Source organism: Perca fluviatilis, chromosome 1, assembly GCF_010015445.1.
Source record: "Perca fluviatilis chromosome 1, GENO_Pfluv_1.0, whole genome shotgun sequence".
NCBI lineage: Eukaryota > Metazoa > Chordata > Actinopteri > Perciformes > Percidae > Perca > Perca fluviatilis.
Window position 1 is genome coordinate 4,757,795 of NC_053112.1, and position 15,718 is coordinate 4,773,512.

The 15,718-nt window shown below is 40.2% G+C and overlaps 1 protein-coding gene across 3 annotated transcripts in view; it reads right to left on the reverse strand.

Annotated features, from left to right (window-relative positions):
• Positions 1-3,663, reverse strand: part of LOC120563484 (NACHT, LRR and PYD domains-containing protein 12-like) — a 66,298-nt gene extending 62,635 nt beyond the window's left edge. For all 3 annotated transcript variants that reach the window (XM_039807673.1, XM_039807664.1, XM_039807679.1), the window contains exon 1: positions 3,605-3,663. In XM_039807673.1, coding sequence (XP_039663607.1) covers positions 3,605-3,646 — 42 coding nt within the window. In that variant the 5' untranslated portion in view covers positions 3,647-3,663. The remainder of the gene's footprint in view (positions 1-3,604) is intronic.
• Positions 3,664-15,718: the final 12,055 nt, after the last annotated feature.

The following is a 15,718-nucleotide window of genomic DNA, read 5'->3' on the forward strand; positions in this document are numbered from 1 at the left end:
TAAACAGGATGATGAAAATAACAAATCCACATGAATAGCATGGACAATAAAAGAAAAGATACTAAATAAAAAAAATCCACATGAATGCACTAAGGGATGTATAAGCATGAGACGCTTTAATTTCCCCTTGGGGATCAATATCTATCTATCTATAAAAAAAAAAAACAGTATAGAAAAAAAATAATTATACTGTATTTTTTTTCTATACTGTGTTTTTTTATACCTCTTTATCTAAAGAGTGTTTTGTAAGCTGCTGGAAATCTAATTTCCTTGCGGGAGTCATCCTAAAAGGATCAATAAAGAGAAGTCTAAGGGCTAAAATGTTTTCTGAAAACATTTTAAGCGAGAAATAGGCCGTGCAGTTGCTGAATCTGTCTTCATTTCAGCTCAACAAAGGTCAGTTTAAAAGATTTCCATCAGATTTTGAGAGACTCTAGTCACCTCGTTCCGCTCCCCATTTCCGGGTGAGTCCCGACGGCCCTGCCGCCGACCGAACACGTCAGGTCGGCCAAAATGAACGCCGACAGCCCCCCAGACGGACGACGGCACGGGACACACCGAACAGATTTGAGTCACTGACCTCGCCAGACTGTCCCACGGCCGATAATCAGCCTGATGTGTCGGCGCCCTTGAATCTAGTCTATAAGAAGAGTTGGCGAGGTTCCTTCGATATTCTGTCCAACAAACAAGCGGCCGTTGTCACCTCGTAACGTGTGTTTACAGTGTTTGGTGCGTTTGATTAAGTGCGGTGTGAAATCAAACCGAACAAAAATTAAAATGCAACAATGTTGCAACTTCGGCACCGAAGTGCGCCGAGTCCACGGAGGGAGCAACAAAGTCGCAGCAGACAGTCGCTCAGCAACAGGAGTCCTGTTTACCTGGACATTAATAACTGCATAATAACAGCTCCGTTAGCATTAAGCCGTTAGTGTTTACCTGGACATTAATAACTGCATAATAACAGCTCCGTTAGCATTAAGCCGTTAGTGTTTACCTGGACCTTAATAACAGCACTGCGGTCAAGCCAGCCGCGGTTTGAAAATACACGGTCTAGCCAGCCGTAAAAAAAAAAGGCGTGTGCGCCTATTACTATGAGTACGGTAATTTCAGTACCAGCAGAGAGAGGACGGGCTTTCAGAGCGCTCGAGTTGCATCTATCTATCTATCTATCTATCTATCTATCTATCTATCTATCTATCTATCTATCTATCTATCTGTCTGTCTGTCTTTATTTCTCTCTCGCTCTGTCTTTCTCTTTCATTATTCTTAATTATTTCTCTTCGGCTCTCTCATGCTTTCATTTCCTTCTCTCTCTTTCTCACTCTCTTTCTCTCTCTCATTCTTTATTTATTTATTTCTCTTTCTTTCCCTCACTCTCCCGTTTTTCTTTCTCTGTCTTTCTTCCTCTTTCACTCTCTTTCTTTTTTATTTATCTCTCTTTCTCTTTTCTATCTTTATCCTTTTTTAAAACTCACATTGTATTTGTCTAATGTTTTTTTTTCTATATAGGTCACATCTCAATACATTGTTTTATGTAAATGTTTACTGCACAAGCAGACAAAATAAAGTATCTCTTTCTAAATACATTTACTGCATATGTTTAGGACATTTTTGACTACCGAGGGCCTTAAAGACCTCATTTAAATTATGTAGAAAAAAAAAAAGATCAGTTACAGGACGTCCCATACACTATGCACAAGTCATTTGAAACCATTTTACAGTAGCGTTTTGGAGATATGTCACATTATTCGACTTTGGAGGCCTATAGCTACTTCCTTTCTAATAAGTAGAAAAAAAGAATGGTCAGTTGTGATACAGGACGTCCCATACACTATGCACACCTCATTTGAAACCATTTTACAGTAGCGTTTGGGAGATATGTCACGTTATTCGACTTTGGAGGCCTATAGCTACTTCCTTTCTAATAAGTAGAAAAAAAGAATGGTTATGTTTAATTCAAGACAGCACCATACATTATGCACACCTCATATGCCACTTTTTTACACCATCATTTTGAAGATATGTCGCATTAATTGACTTCAGAGGTGTCTAAAGACCTGTGTGTGTGTGTGTGTGTTTGTTTGTGTGTGCGCATGTGTGTGTGAGTGAGTGAGTGAGTGAGTGAGTGAGTGAGTGAGTGAGTGAGTGAGTGAGTGAGTGAGTGAGTGTGTGTGTGTGTGTGTGTGTGTACTGTATGTGTCTTTCATTATATCTTTATACAAAGTTTGGTATGGGACGTCCTGTATCCCAACTGACCATTCTTTTTTTCTACTTATTAGAAATGAGGTCAATATAGGCCTCCAAAGTCGAATAACGTACATATCTCCAAAATGCTACTGTAAAATGGTTTCAAATGAGGTGTGCATAGTGTATGGGACGTCCTGTATCACAACTGACCATTCTTTTTTTCTACTTATTAGAAAGGAAGTAGCTATAGGCCTCCAAAGTCAAATAATGTGACATATCTCCAAAATGCTACTGTAAAATGGTTTCAAATGACTTGTGCATAGTGTATGGGACGTCCTGTATCACAACTGACCATTCTTTTTTTCTACTTATTAGAAAGGAAGTAGCTATAGGCCTCCAAAGTCGAATAACGTACATATCTCCCAAACGCTACTGTAAAATGGTTTCAAATGAGGTGTGCATAGTGTATGGGACGTCCTGTATCACAACTGACCATTCTTTTTTTCTACTTATTAGAAAGGAAGTAGCTATAGGCCTCCAAAGTCGAATAACGTACATATCTCCCAAACGCTACTGTAAAATGGTTTCAAATGACTTGTGCATAGTGTATGGGACGTCCTGTAACTGATCTTTTTTTTTTCTACATAATTTAAATGAGGTCTTTAAGGCCCTCGGTAGTCAAAAATGTCCTAAACATATGCAGTAAATGTATTTAGAAAGAGATACTTTATTTTGTCTGCTTGTGCAGTAAACATTTACATAAAACAATGTATTGAGATGTGACCTATATAGAAAAAAAACATTAGACAAATACAATGTGAGTTTTAAAAAAGGATAAAGATAGAAAAGAGAAAGAGAGATAAATAAAAAAGAAAGAGAGTGAAAGAGGAAGAAAGAGAGAGAAAGAAAAACGGGAGAGTGAGGGAAAGAAAGAGAAATAAATAAATAAAGAATGAGAGAGAGAAAGAGAGTGAGAAAGAGAGAGAAGGAAATGAAAGCATGAGAGCGCGAGAGAAATAAGAAAGAATAATTAAGAATGAAAGAGAAAGACAGAGCGAGAGAGAAATAAAGACAGACAGACAGATAGATAGATAGATAGATAGATAGATAGATAGATAGATAGATAGATAGATGCAACTCGAGCGCTCTGAAAGCCCGTCCTCTCTCTGCTGGTACCAAAATTACCGTACTCATAGTAATAGGCGCACACGCCTTTTTTTATTGACGGCTGGCTAGACCGCAGTATAACAGCTCCGTTAGCATTAAGCCGTTAGTGTTTACCTGGACAATAATAACTAAATAATAACAGCTCCGTTAGCATTAAGCCGTTAGTGTTTACCTGGACAATAATAACTAAATAATAACAGCTCCGTTAGCATTAAGCCGTTAGCGTTTAGCTGAGTGTGTCCGGGTTTACCTGGAGCTCCGCCGCCTCCAAACTCACTAGTAGGCTCCACATAGACAGTATATAAAATCCCGCCAGTCCGAGATCACGTGAAGCTACGAAACTTCCGGTTCCGGTTTGTTCTATTCTTCTTCTTCTTTTATTTTTTTTGGCAGATTACTACTTTTGTATTATACCGCCACCAACTGTACAGGAGTGTGTAATACCATGACCTTCATAGAGTCTAGTATGGAATGCCGTTTTATTCACAATTAAATAAATGAATAAATGAATAAATACATAAATAAATGAATAAATATATAAATAAATAAATAAATACATAATGAAATAAATAAATGAGGCAATAAATACATAAATAATTAAATAAATAATTATTTCATGGTACTTTTATTTCATAAGTCCATATTTATTTATTTCAAGAGACTTTTATTTTCCTAATGTCTTATTTATTTATTTATTTATTTCAAGAGGCTTTTATTTTCCTAATGCCACATTTATTTATTTCATTCTGTATTTATTTCCAGTTCTTTTATGCAAATCAGGGGGCGTGGCTATCTCTCACATTCAGAACAAGGTGAATGGGACTTCTTTGGCAGACCAACAACATGACAATTTTAACAATTTTCGCCGTCTTATTCATCACTAAATTCACTTCTGACAACGTTTTAGGCGACAAATTAACTGTTTAGATTTCGAATATAGGCAGTCTTGCAAAAATCGTTGCTAAATTGACAATTTGCTTCAAAGTTTTCGGAGTTGAGAAGCTCCATAAAGTAACGCGACAACCAGCAGCGCCTGCCCCGGCCGCTGGCTCGTCGCTCGGACAGTCTCGCTCGGACACCCCGCTGTAGGCTAGAGGACCGGTCACACACACACACACACACACACACACACACACACACACAGCTGTAAACCGGAGGTCTCTCAGACCGCTCTCGTAAATAAGAGGCTTTTATTCTCCGTTGACGGATCGTTTGTTTAAATATCACAACACATGTCCATCATAAGATTAACGGGAACCTGGGGTTAACTGTCTTTTCGGAGTTAAACTCAACAAGCACCTGACAACCTCGCTGGCCGTCCGTCTCTCACACACACACCGCCACACACACACACACACCGCCACACACACACACACACACACACACCGCCACACACACACACACACACACACACACCACACACACACACACACACACCGCCACACACACACACACACACAACGCAAACACACACACACACACACACACACACACACACACACACACACACACACCGCCACACACACACACACCGCCAAACACACACAACACACACACACACACACCGCCACACACACACACACACACACACACACACACACACACACACACCGAGCCACAGCGCAGCAGAAGAGGAGAGAGTGGGTCACAGCAGTAAAATCAGCCCACTTCGTAGCCACACCTCACCAAGGCACGAATCAGCCGTTTGTCCTGGTGGACCCTCGGCCCTGTTTCTGATGTATCGTACATCCCGCACAAACACATTAATTCACCATTTTAGCTAGCTAGGTCTCCAATATAACTGCTAGCCTACCCGTGGTTAGACTAACGGTAACTCTAGTCTTAGTGGAGGGAGGGGGAGTGCTTAAAACCACTGTAAAAAATTCCAACTTTTCATATTATATTCAGCAATTTGTTATAAAAAGCCATACAAAACAATAATTTTTATGTTTAATAAGCACAATGCTTAACTTCATGAAAAATGTGACCTGCAATTTACACTTTAACAACGCCTCAGCTGTCGTGTCAACCTGCAGTGGACAGAGTACCTCGAGCTGCCTGTTGTGGTGCTCCGTCAGGTCAACGCTAGTTGGTCGTCTAGTTACCCCAGAATAGGTGACTGTGGGCTGGGTAAAGAGTACAGTGTTTCACTCTCACTTCGCCAGCCTTTTTTTGCCCACGGCTCTGTTCTGAATGTGAAAGATAGTCACGCCCCCTGATTTGCATATAAGAACTGGAAATAAATAGAGAGGTAAATAAATAAATGTGGCATTAGGAAAATAAAAGTCTCTTGAAATAAATAAATGTGGACTTATGAAATAAAAGTACCATGAAATAATTACATTTATTTAATTATTTATGTATTTATTGCCTCATTTATTTATTTTATGATGTATTTATTTATTTATGTATTTATTCATTTATTTATGTATTTATGTATTATTCATTTATTTATTTATTCATTTATGCATTTATTCATTTATTTAATTGTGAATAAAACGGCATTCCATAGAATTAAGTCAAAACAAACAAGCAAACAAACAAATAAACAAACAACTTATATTCTTTTCAGTATACCAGTATTATTCAGAAAAAGAAATAGTCTCTCCCTTGCCATACCCTTTTCTTCAAGTATATCATGTATTCTGATTATGTGTTCTTTCCGGCTTGTTTCCTCCAAGTCAGGGTTTTTTTCCAGTTTAAAAGTTTAAAATGAAAGCTCGTCGCCACATGGCAGTCAGTAGGTGTAAACAACAGATACGCATACAGTTTATTAATCATTGTTAATCACTGTAACTGAGTACATTTACTCAAGTACTGTACTTAACTTGAGATACTTTTACTTTACTTGATTATTAAATAATGTACAGCACTTAAATAATTTAAAATAATGGTAAAATATAAAGAGAAATAACAGAAGATTCATTTTAAGCATTTTGATTTGTTTTCCCACCAGAAGAATAAGACAAAATAAAACCATCAAAAGCCGTCTTGGTTCATCTTTCCACTGTTCCAACAATCACCACTCTGGTTTGGTTTAAGTAAACCCTTAATTCACCCATTTACATGTGGAGATATGCTGGCTCTATACACGCTAAAAGTCCTGATTATTTACATGGAGTCTGGTGGAGATATGCTGGCTCTATACACGCTAAAAGTCCTGATTATTTACATGGAGTCTGGTGGAGATATGCTGACTCTATACACGCTAAAAGTCCTGATTATTTACATGGAGTCTGGTGGAGATGTGCTGGCTCTATACACGCTAAAAGTCCTGATTATTTACATGGAGTCTGGTGGAGATATGCTGGCTCTATACACGCTAAAAGTCCTGATTATTTACATGGAGTCTGGTGTAGTTTGGTGATGGTGATTTCGGGGCTGTTTCATGTTAAACTAAAAGGATCTTACTCTTTAACTAAAAGGTCTATCTCTGTAGGGATCCATGCCATAATGTTGTCAGACACTTAGAATAATAATCTGAGTCTGTCAGCGGCAACAACAGAACTTTTAGTGGACGGATCGTTACACTGTAAAAACGAGAACTTGAAATTGCTCATCTTACTTTGATTTTCAATTAAACAGAACAAAAAACACATAATTGCATTATAAACTTTGTTAAAGTAGTTACTTCAACTCACTGTATTAAGTTTATTGTGATAAGTTGGTCTCACTTCAAAATGTATGGTGGCGCCACTTTGAAATTGTAGTTAGACTCAAATTGAGGCCAGGTCAATTACTCTTTTCATGCTCCACGCTAAAACAGGGTTTCCTGGGCAGTTCTGCAGGGGTTTTCAGTTGCCTACCTTTTGCTTTCTGCTCTATGCTTTGAACTCTGATTTGCGTGCACGCAGTCAGGTGGTTCATTGGCTGGTCAATTCCCATGATGCAAGGCAGTAAATGGTTGTGTCAAACTTTGCTGAAAAGTTTGCAGTTTGTTCGAAATACAAATGTAACTTTATGAATTCCGTTTATTAAACGTGTCTGCTTAGAATGTAATGTTTTGTTGCCTGGTAATTGTCATTGTTGTGCTGGTTTACATTTGTAACCATGAGGTAAGTGACTGTTACGTTTGATAAGAAGAGCTGGAGATTTGCAGTGTTAGACTTTGAGCAGTAATAGGCTTCCTTCAGCCAGTATTCTGTGGCGCGTCACTTCACTAGTGGCCCTTTTATGTCAAGTGATGCAAGATCAGCAGCTTTAGATGGGCCCCTATTTTGCACGGGGGCTTTTTTAGAAGTTGAAACTTAGTTTTTACACACAAAAGTTAATTATCTGAACAAAAGATAATTAGTTGACATGACTGTTTTTTGAATTATTTAGTATGTGAAACTTAAGATTTTAAGTTTTTACATCTATGAAAGATAAATTATTTAAACAAAACATTATTAGTTGGCACAGCATATGAAAGTTAATTATTTGAACAAAACATTATTAGTTGGCTGAACTATTTTCAAAACGTAGGAGTTTGAGTTGGCCTCAAAACTCAAAAATCTAGTGCAGTAAGTTGCCTTGAAATTTTGAGTTTTCACAACATTTTCGTTTTTACAGTGTACATTTTAATAAGGAATTTAAACACAGACAAACCAGGAAGGATAAATCCAACAAATCAAGTCACAATTGCATTAATGCATTCATTTGGTCCACATTTAAAATGAAATCATTGACATTAATTTACAAGTCAGATTAATTAATCTGCTGTTTGTAAATGGCGACAAACATGGGGGTTGGAGGTAACGGAACAAAAAAAAAAGGTTAGAAAAAGTTATCCCTTATTGACTCTTTTGTTCTCTGTACACTGAGCGTCTGTCCATATTTGCCTTTGTTTGAGTGAGTGTCCCCGGCAAATGTACCTGCAACGTCGCCATCACAATCTCTTGCAGATTCAAAGTCGTTTTCGTCATCATCTCCTTCCCCGTGTGGGTCGTCATCATCATCATCATCATCCCCGCTAACGCCAGGTGCATTAGCAGCATTAAGGAATAGGCCTACTACTGCTGTGTCCACCGTGGTCTCCACATTCTTGATCGGAGGAAACTATTTTTGCTTGTTTAAGATCCGACTGGCCAGCGTATTTGAAAAGTTAAGCAAACTTTGTTGTTGTTTTCATTTTTCCCCTGAGTGCCTCCCCTCCCTCCGTCCCTCTCCCCCCTGTCTTACCCATTGACTGTAAATATTAACAGTCTATGGTCTTACCCTGAAAATTCACCTCAAAACGCATCGAAAATGCATACACAAGATTTTTTTTGCAACTTTCAACACCAGACGGATCTCATGAAATGGTGTATTTATGACACAACAATTCATATGCCATTATTGGCGTGTTATGAAGATGAATACTCGCTTTGTAGCGTGTTTATCAACGCCGTTTGGCCTCCATTGACTTACATTACCTTGCGTTTGTGTGTGAATTGACAACGTAGCGAGTACTATGAAAGGGTGAAAATCCACATAGGGAGGTTGGTCGGGGTGGAGGATGACACACAGGACTTACACCCAGGACACCGGGGATCGTGTCCCGCGTGTGATGTTTGTTGTTTTCCAAATCCCAGCTGGTTCTTCTTTTCAACCCGCGTGTGACGTTAAAACCAACCGTAAAAAAAATAAAAATAAAAATGAAAAAGTCAGCAACATTGTTTTAGCGTGTGGGGTTCTGCACAACATCGCGCATGACAACAGGGTGCCATAAATGTAGTGATGGAGCCAGATGACCCGATGCCCAGAGAGCAGTGTCCAGCACAGCCCCAACTGGGGGCTATACCAAGGAGACAGGGTATTATTCCTCACTTTTAAAAGGTATAGTGTTATGTTTGGCAATGATACTCAATGCAAGAACCATGACGATGCACAGCATTTTTATTTATTCTTCAGGTTTTCATTTCTCTTTTAAAGTGTCGCCACAAGTGAATAATTTATTTCTACCATTGACCGACATATTTCGGCTTGTTTTTCCAGCCCCTCTGCTGTCAGGAGACAGGGTCGGGGTGGTGGTCCAGCCTCACCGGGGATTTCCACTGGATGCGTAACGGCTGCGGACCTGATCCGCTGCGTGTCTGCTGCGTGCTCCGACGTCCGTCAATCCCCACCAGGTCCGGATTTGTTGCGGAACGGCTGCGGCCATGACTGACAGCTGTAGTCACGAGGACCCGCTAGAGCTTAGATTGGCCCAAAAAATCAAGCCCGACCTAGCCCGAGCCCGAGCACGTTGTGTCCGAGCCCGGCCCAGCCCGACACATTAACTGTAATTTTGAGCCCGAGCCCGATTTAAACCGACACTTTTTTAACACGTGGGCCGTTATAACTGACGTTCTCAACTACAATTCCGAGTTGTTTGAACTGCAGAAATCTGTTTAGAATAATGCAACAAGGACGAAGGATGTAAACTGCGCTGTTTGTTTATTCAGCCCAGCAGGCCCGGTGGGAGTAGAGGGGAGACTCCGCGCATGACACGTGTTGCATTTTGTAACTGCAGCCTAACTTTTGTACACATTTGTTACTTTTATATAGCCTATATATTTATAATATTTCTTATTATGGCATAGCTTTCTCCCCACCCAATTAGGCTTTTAAAAAAAACAACAACAAAAAAACCCGCTTGATCAAGGGTCCGGGCCGACAATCTAAACTCAAGGACCCACAAGTTCTCGCGAATTCACGTAGAATAGAACCACAAAACCAACAACAGTTTCTTTCCATCCAGAGGAGTAGAGGGGAAACGACTCTGAGCTGTGTGTTCAAGGTGTAGTGCAGGGAAATATGATCCGCCGTGAGCACGGTGTATTTTATTTTGAAAATTAACCGGATATTTATTTTGTTTCTGTGCTCGACTTCCTGTCCCGCACTATCTGCCGTGTGCTGAATTGCTGCGGAGCTCTCCGTCGTCCGGCAACAATAGAAGCTCTGCGTATCTGCTGCGGACTGACGGAACTGGGACGGAGTCGGGACGCAGACGTTCCGCACTCAGTGGAAATGTACAGTATGACAAAGTGTCAAAATAGTCACCTGTAGGGCACGATGCGAAGCAGAGTGAAGTGAAAATAAATGAATAAATGGCGGCATGCGATTGAAAAGAAAATGTACCCGTTATGCTAGGCCCTTAATCACATCGTGATTAATGCATTAATGCTGACAGCCCTACAGGGTTTCAATCTCCACCTCTGAAAAGTGCCGCTTCTTTGCCGGATTACTTCTTGCCATGTCGTAAATTGTAAAACTGAGAATATATTGGTGCGTGATATTTAAATTACCATCTTTTCCAGCCGCTGCATTTATCAATGTACGACCATTCTTACGCTCTGATTGGTGTGATATGAACGTTTCATAAATCACACGTGAAGCCTGTCGTAAGAGGATTTTAGGTTGATAAAAGAGGGCCTATATGTTTACTGAAGTGTAGATAGTCAACTCATGTCCCCTACAGAGGACAATCTATCTTCTATCTATCTATCTATAATTGCAGGAACGTCTGTCTGTCTGTCCGTCTGTCCGTCTGTCTGGGTGTTAAGCACATATCTCTCGAACCGTTAGTCCGATGGATTTCAAACTTGACAGGTGTCTTGCTATGGGAACGAGTAAGTGCAATGCCAAGTTTGACGTTGTATGGATTAGAAATGCAAAAGATATCGTTAAAGATATCGTTAAATATACAGGTAAAAGAAGCACACATTGGCTTTTGAACCTCTAGCCACTGGCCACTCACCCTGAGTGAGCAGAGAGAGAGAGAGAGAGAGAGAGAGAGCAGCGGAGCGTTGGTAGCTAAAATGTGTGATAAAATGTGCTAAAATCTTTGACTTTGAATAAACAAACGACAATTCCCGAATTTAAGGATATTTCAGAATCCCACACATACAAAGCACAACCAGCTATGACAAGTGCAGACAGAGCGTGATAAAGCGAGATGTATCTCTATGTGTGTCCCTGTTTGGGGGGGAAGGTAACCTGAACATCAGCGCCTCTGACTCTTTTCCTGATATTGTATTAAATTGCTGTGAGCTGGCAGAACATAACGTAGCCTAATATCAGAGTGCCTTCAGAGTGCTGTGCAATGCAAGACAATCTCAGAGCTGAACCGGACAGATATACATCAGATTTCATCAGACTCACCCTGGGTCGGGTTAATTAAGTCACCAAAATACCCCCGCAAATCAAATCCCCTACTTCACCGTTAAACCTGTATGGAAATGTACACCTCTGCTAGAATGTTAAATTCCTTAATGATCCGACAAGATCTCTCTCTCTCTCTCTCTCTCTCTCTCTCGCGCGTGCACGCGCACACACACAGTCCGGTTCTGGTGACTGATGATCACAGTGCTGTTTAGCTCTCATAACGGGCAGGTGGGTAGCGCACTGCCATGAGTCCATGACGCTAATGTCTGATTACTCCACATTTTAATTGTGATATTTACTGCTGACCTGATGGAGCACCACGACCGGCCACTCGTGGTGCTCTGTATCCAGCACACAGTCACCGATTCTGGGGTATCAACCGCGATCAGCTTCGTGGGAAATTAAGAACTCTCTACACTGGTGGTGGTGGATGTCATTGATGCACTTGCATCATTAGCTTTGCTTTTTCAATAACAAATCTGTTCGTTTAATTTTCACTCTGATTACCTAACGCACATGCACGCCCTGTGGAGGGGTTGGGGGGGGAGTCGTTTTCATCCAAAAGACGCTGTGATTGGTGGACAGTGACATAGCCAATCACATTATGACAGACGCTCCACTTAGCACCAATTGCAATGTTTAATTTTAAATAAATGTAGCCTACTGGCAGTCTGGCACACGTGGGGGCTCAGTGGGTGCTGGTATCGGCGCCTATGTCTTCCTCTGATGTAGACGTAGGCTACACTAAGTCAATAGATAGTAGGCTATACAGTGGAGTTGCATATTAAGTGGTTCAGGGTCCTTCTGTAAGTCATTTTGGGGTACACTTGGGTTTTGATAAATTCTACAAGCAGCAACACCACAGGCCGAGCAATCAGTACAAACAGTTCTTTGCTCCAACATGGTTAGATGTTTCCGGTTTTCCGGTTTCTCTGCGTCCTTATCTCCACTGACATCTCCTTGACAGACAACATCACAGCGGTCATCAAGAAGGCTCAACAGCAGCTCCACTTCCTGAGGGGCCTCAGGAAGCACAACCTGGACTCCAACCTGCTGCTGACCTTCTACCGCTTGTCCATCGAGAGCCTGCTGACATACTGTATCACCGTATGGTACGGCAGCTGCCCCGTGGCAGACAGGGAGAGACTTCAGCGAGTAGTCAAGGCAGCACCGAAGATCATTGACGGCCCTCTCCCCTCCTTGATGGACATTTACTCCAACTGCTGCCTCAGCAGAGCAGAAAACATCACCAAAGACAGCCCCCACCCTGGCTCTGATCTGTTTGACCTGTTGCCCTTAGTTAGAACAAGGACTAACAGATTCAAGATTTTTTTTTTTTTCCAAAAGTAATAACCACTTTGAACTCACACATGTACTGACTTTACAGTCCAACCCCCCAACCCCTGTACTTTCTTCTACTCACCAATATTTAATATGTAATACTATTGATAATATTGATAATAGTGTGCAATTCCATTACTGTGCAATATCTGTATATTGTGCAATATCATTACTCTCATTGTCCAATATCTTACTCCTTGAATATGATCACCACTATTGGACAATATTCAAATAATGGGCAATAACCCACACTCCATATCACACTGTATATAAAACCAAACTTATTTTTTCATGTGTATAGTGTCTCAACTGTGCACCTTAACCCCCCCCCCCCTTTTTTTTTTTGCACTACTTATTTTATTCAATTCAATTTCAATTCAATTTTATTTATAGTATCAAATTATAACAACAGTTATCTCGAGACACTTTACAGATAGAGTAGGTCTAGACCACACTCTATAATTACCAAAACCCCAACAATTACAGTAATTCCCTCAAGAGCAAGCATTAGATGTGGCTGTAGCGACAGTGGCGAGGAAAAACTCCCTTTTAGGAAGAAACCTCGGCAGACCCAGACTCTTGGTAGGCGGTGTCTGTCGGGCCGGTTGGGGGGGTGATGAACAGTGGTGATAATAGTCACATTAAAGATAATGGAACAGTGACTTCGAGGTAGTCCTGGAAGTTCATGTCATAGCAGGGCACATCGGGTCATACGGAGTACTGCAGTCTCCTATACCGGATCCTGACTACTCTGTGGTAGGAACATCACAGCAGGGCGTTGCGGGATGTAACGTGACGCTGCAGAGCACGGGTGGATGCAGCAGGACGCGGCCGGGAATTGCACGGAATCGCAGAAGAAGAAACATAAGGACTCCGGGGAGTAAACTCCCCAGAGCTAGGTTAGTAACAAGCATTTCTGGGACAGGATGCATACAAAAGGAAACAAATGAAAACAGAGATGAGAGAGCAGCTCAGTGTGTCATGGGAAGGAAGGAACTTCCCCAGCAGTCTAGAATTATAATAGTATAACTAAGAGAGGCAGGTTAGCTTAGTCCATGTTGTTATTGTTTTACGTATATGTTGGCACTGGAAAAGGAGTTGCTTTTATTCTCATTGTACATGTGTATAGTGACAATAAAAGGCATTCTATTCTATGTTATTTAACAGAATGAGAAACATGATTATGAATTTATATTAACAGAGGTTTAATATGAAATAAATGTTCAGACTGAAATGTAACCTAATCATTTATCTAAAACACAGTTGTAGGCAAAAATGATAAAATACAAAATATAACCCAAAATATTACACCAGAATATCTTCTTACATCTACAATATTTCCTTTTAATAAAAGACAGACATAAAGGCATTTTGTTAATATCAGTGGTAGAGGGACAATAAGTACATTTACATTTTGAGCTTAAAAAACAACTTCTGATTTAAATGATTATGAAATTAAATTAATTACAAAACATGAAAGCAGTGCATTGTACACAACATTGTTTTTTTCCTTGATAAATGAGCATCAAATATCCAGTAGATGGTGATACTTCACCAGTTATAGTTGACTGTTTGGTTCAGGCTGACAGTGTTGATCCTCCAGAGTCAAAATACAGAAGGAGAACTCATACAATACGGATGGCAAAAGACTTTTGGGAAAACAAGTCCTTTAAATCTATACATGCAACTTTTCATAACATCAGTTTCTTTGCAGGCGGTGTCTTGAGAAGTGTAGGATAATGATTAACAGTTTTTTTTACAGTTGCTAGGATGCATTTCTCAATACTTGGGTCACTTTGTCAAAACTCTTCACACAGTGAGCACAACAGAAGTATATGTGGGCTAAACTATGGATAATTTATCATTGCTTTGGCACAAAATGCATTCAATGACTACATCTTTCAAATGACATTCATTCTTTTCTCACTTCAACACAACAACCGCCAAAACTCTATGTACCTAAACTTAAGTTCAAAACAATAACATAATAAGAAACTGAATAAGACAGCAAATTGCTACATTTCTACAGTACCGTTGTAATGAAATATATTTTTAAACGAAAAATTAAATGCTATGAAAACAATTGGACAATTGGACCAACCACAGCTGATTCTCATTATTGCTGAACACCTACACAGGTGTTACTCTTTAAATTTTATTACAAAAGGAGACAACCTCAGAATAGTTTTGTATTGTGATGTAAACATGGACCCAGCCAGAGATTGGAATTACTCAGTGAAAATAATATATTACAGTGAATTCGGTAGAGAGGTGTCCTTGTTTTACATAAGAAAACATTGTATAATGATACCTGTTGTTAGTGTATTTTAGGTCATTGTTTTGTGGGTGACAAAGTGTGTGTGTTGGCTGTCAACCTTTGCTATGTGTGTGTAATGGGAGAAGGAGTTGATTTGAGACATGTATGAAGTGATTTGGTAGTTTGAGTGCATTTGAATGTGAAATGAACTGCTGTGCCGAGCTGAAAGTTGGTTAAGAGAACTGTGTTAAGAGTTTTGAAAAAGTGACCTAAGTATTGAGAAAGTGTCCTAGCGACTGGAAAAAAACCTGTAAATCGTCTCACAGGATCTGTGTGGTGGAATTACCAGAGACCATAGAGACACTGATTTTACAACACAAAGGAGGAGTCACAACGAGTCTGGTGGATTTGAAGAGAGTTGGACTATCCCTTTAAAGGACTTAAAATGCCCATATTATGAAAAAAATCACTTTCTGGGATTTGGGGTGTTCTTTTGTGTCTCTGGTGCTGTGACGTCACAGTCCGAAATGAGCTGGCTAACCACAACCGTTGGCTCGTAGCGTTAGCGTTAGCATGCTAACGCTAGCATGCTACGTCGTTCTCAATAGCAAAGCACTGCTACAACACACACAAGTTCACCATAATCTACAAAAGAACTAC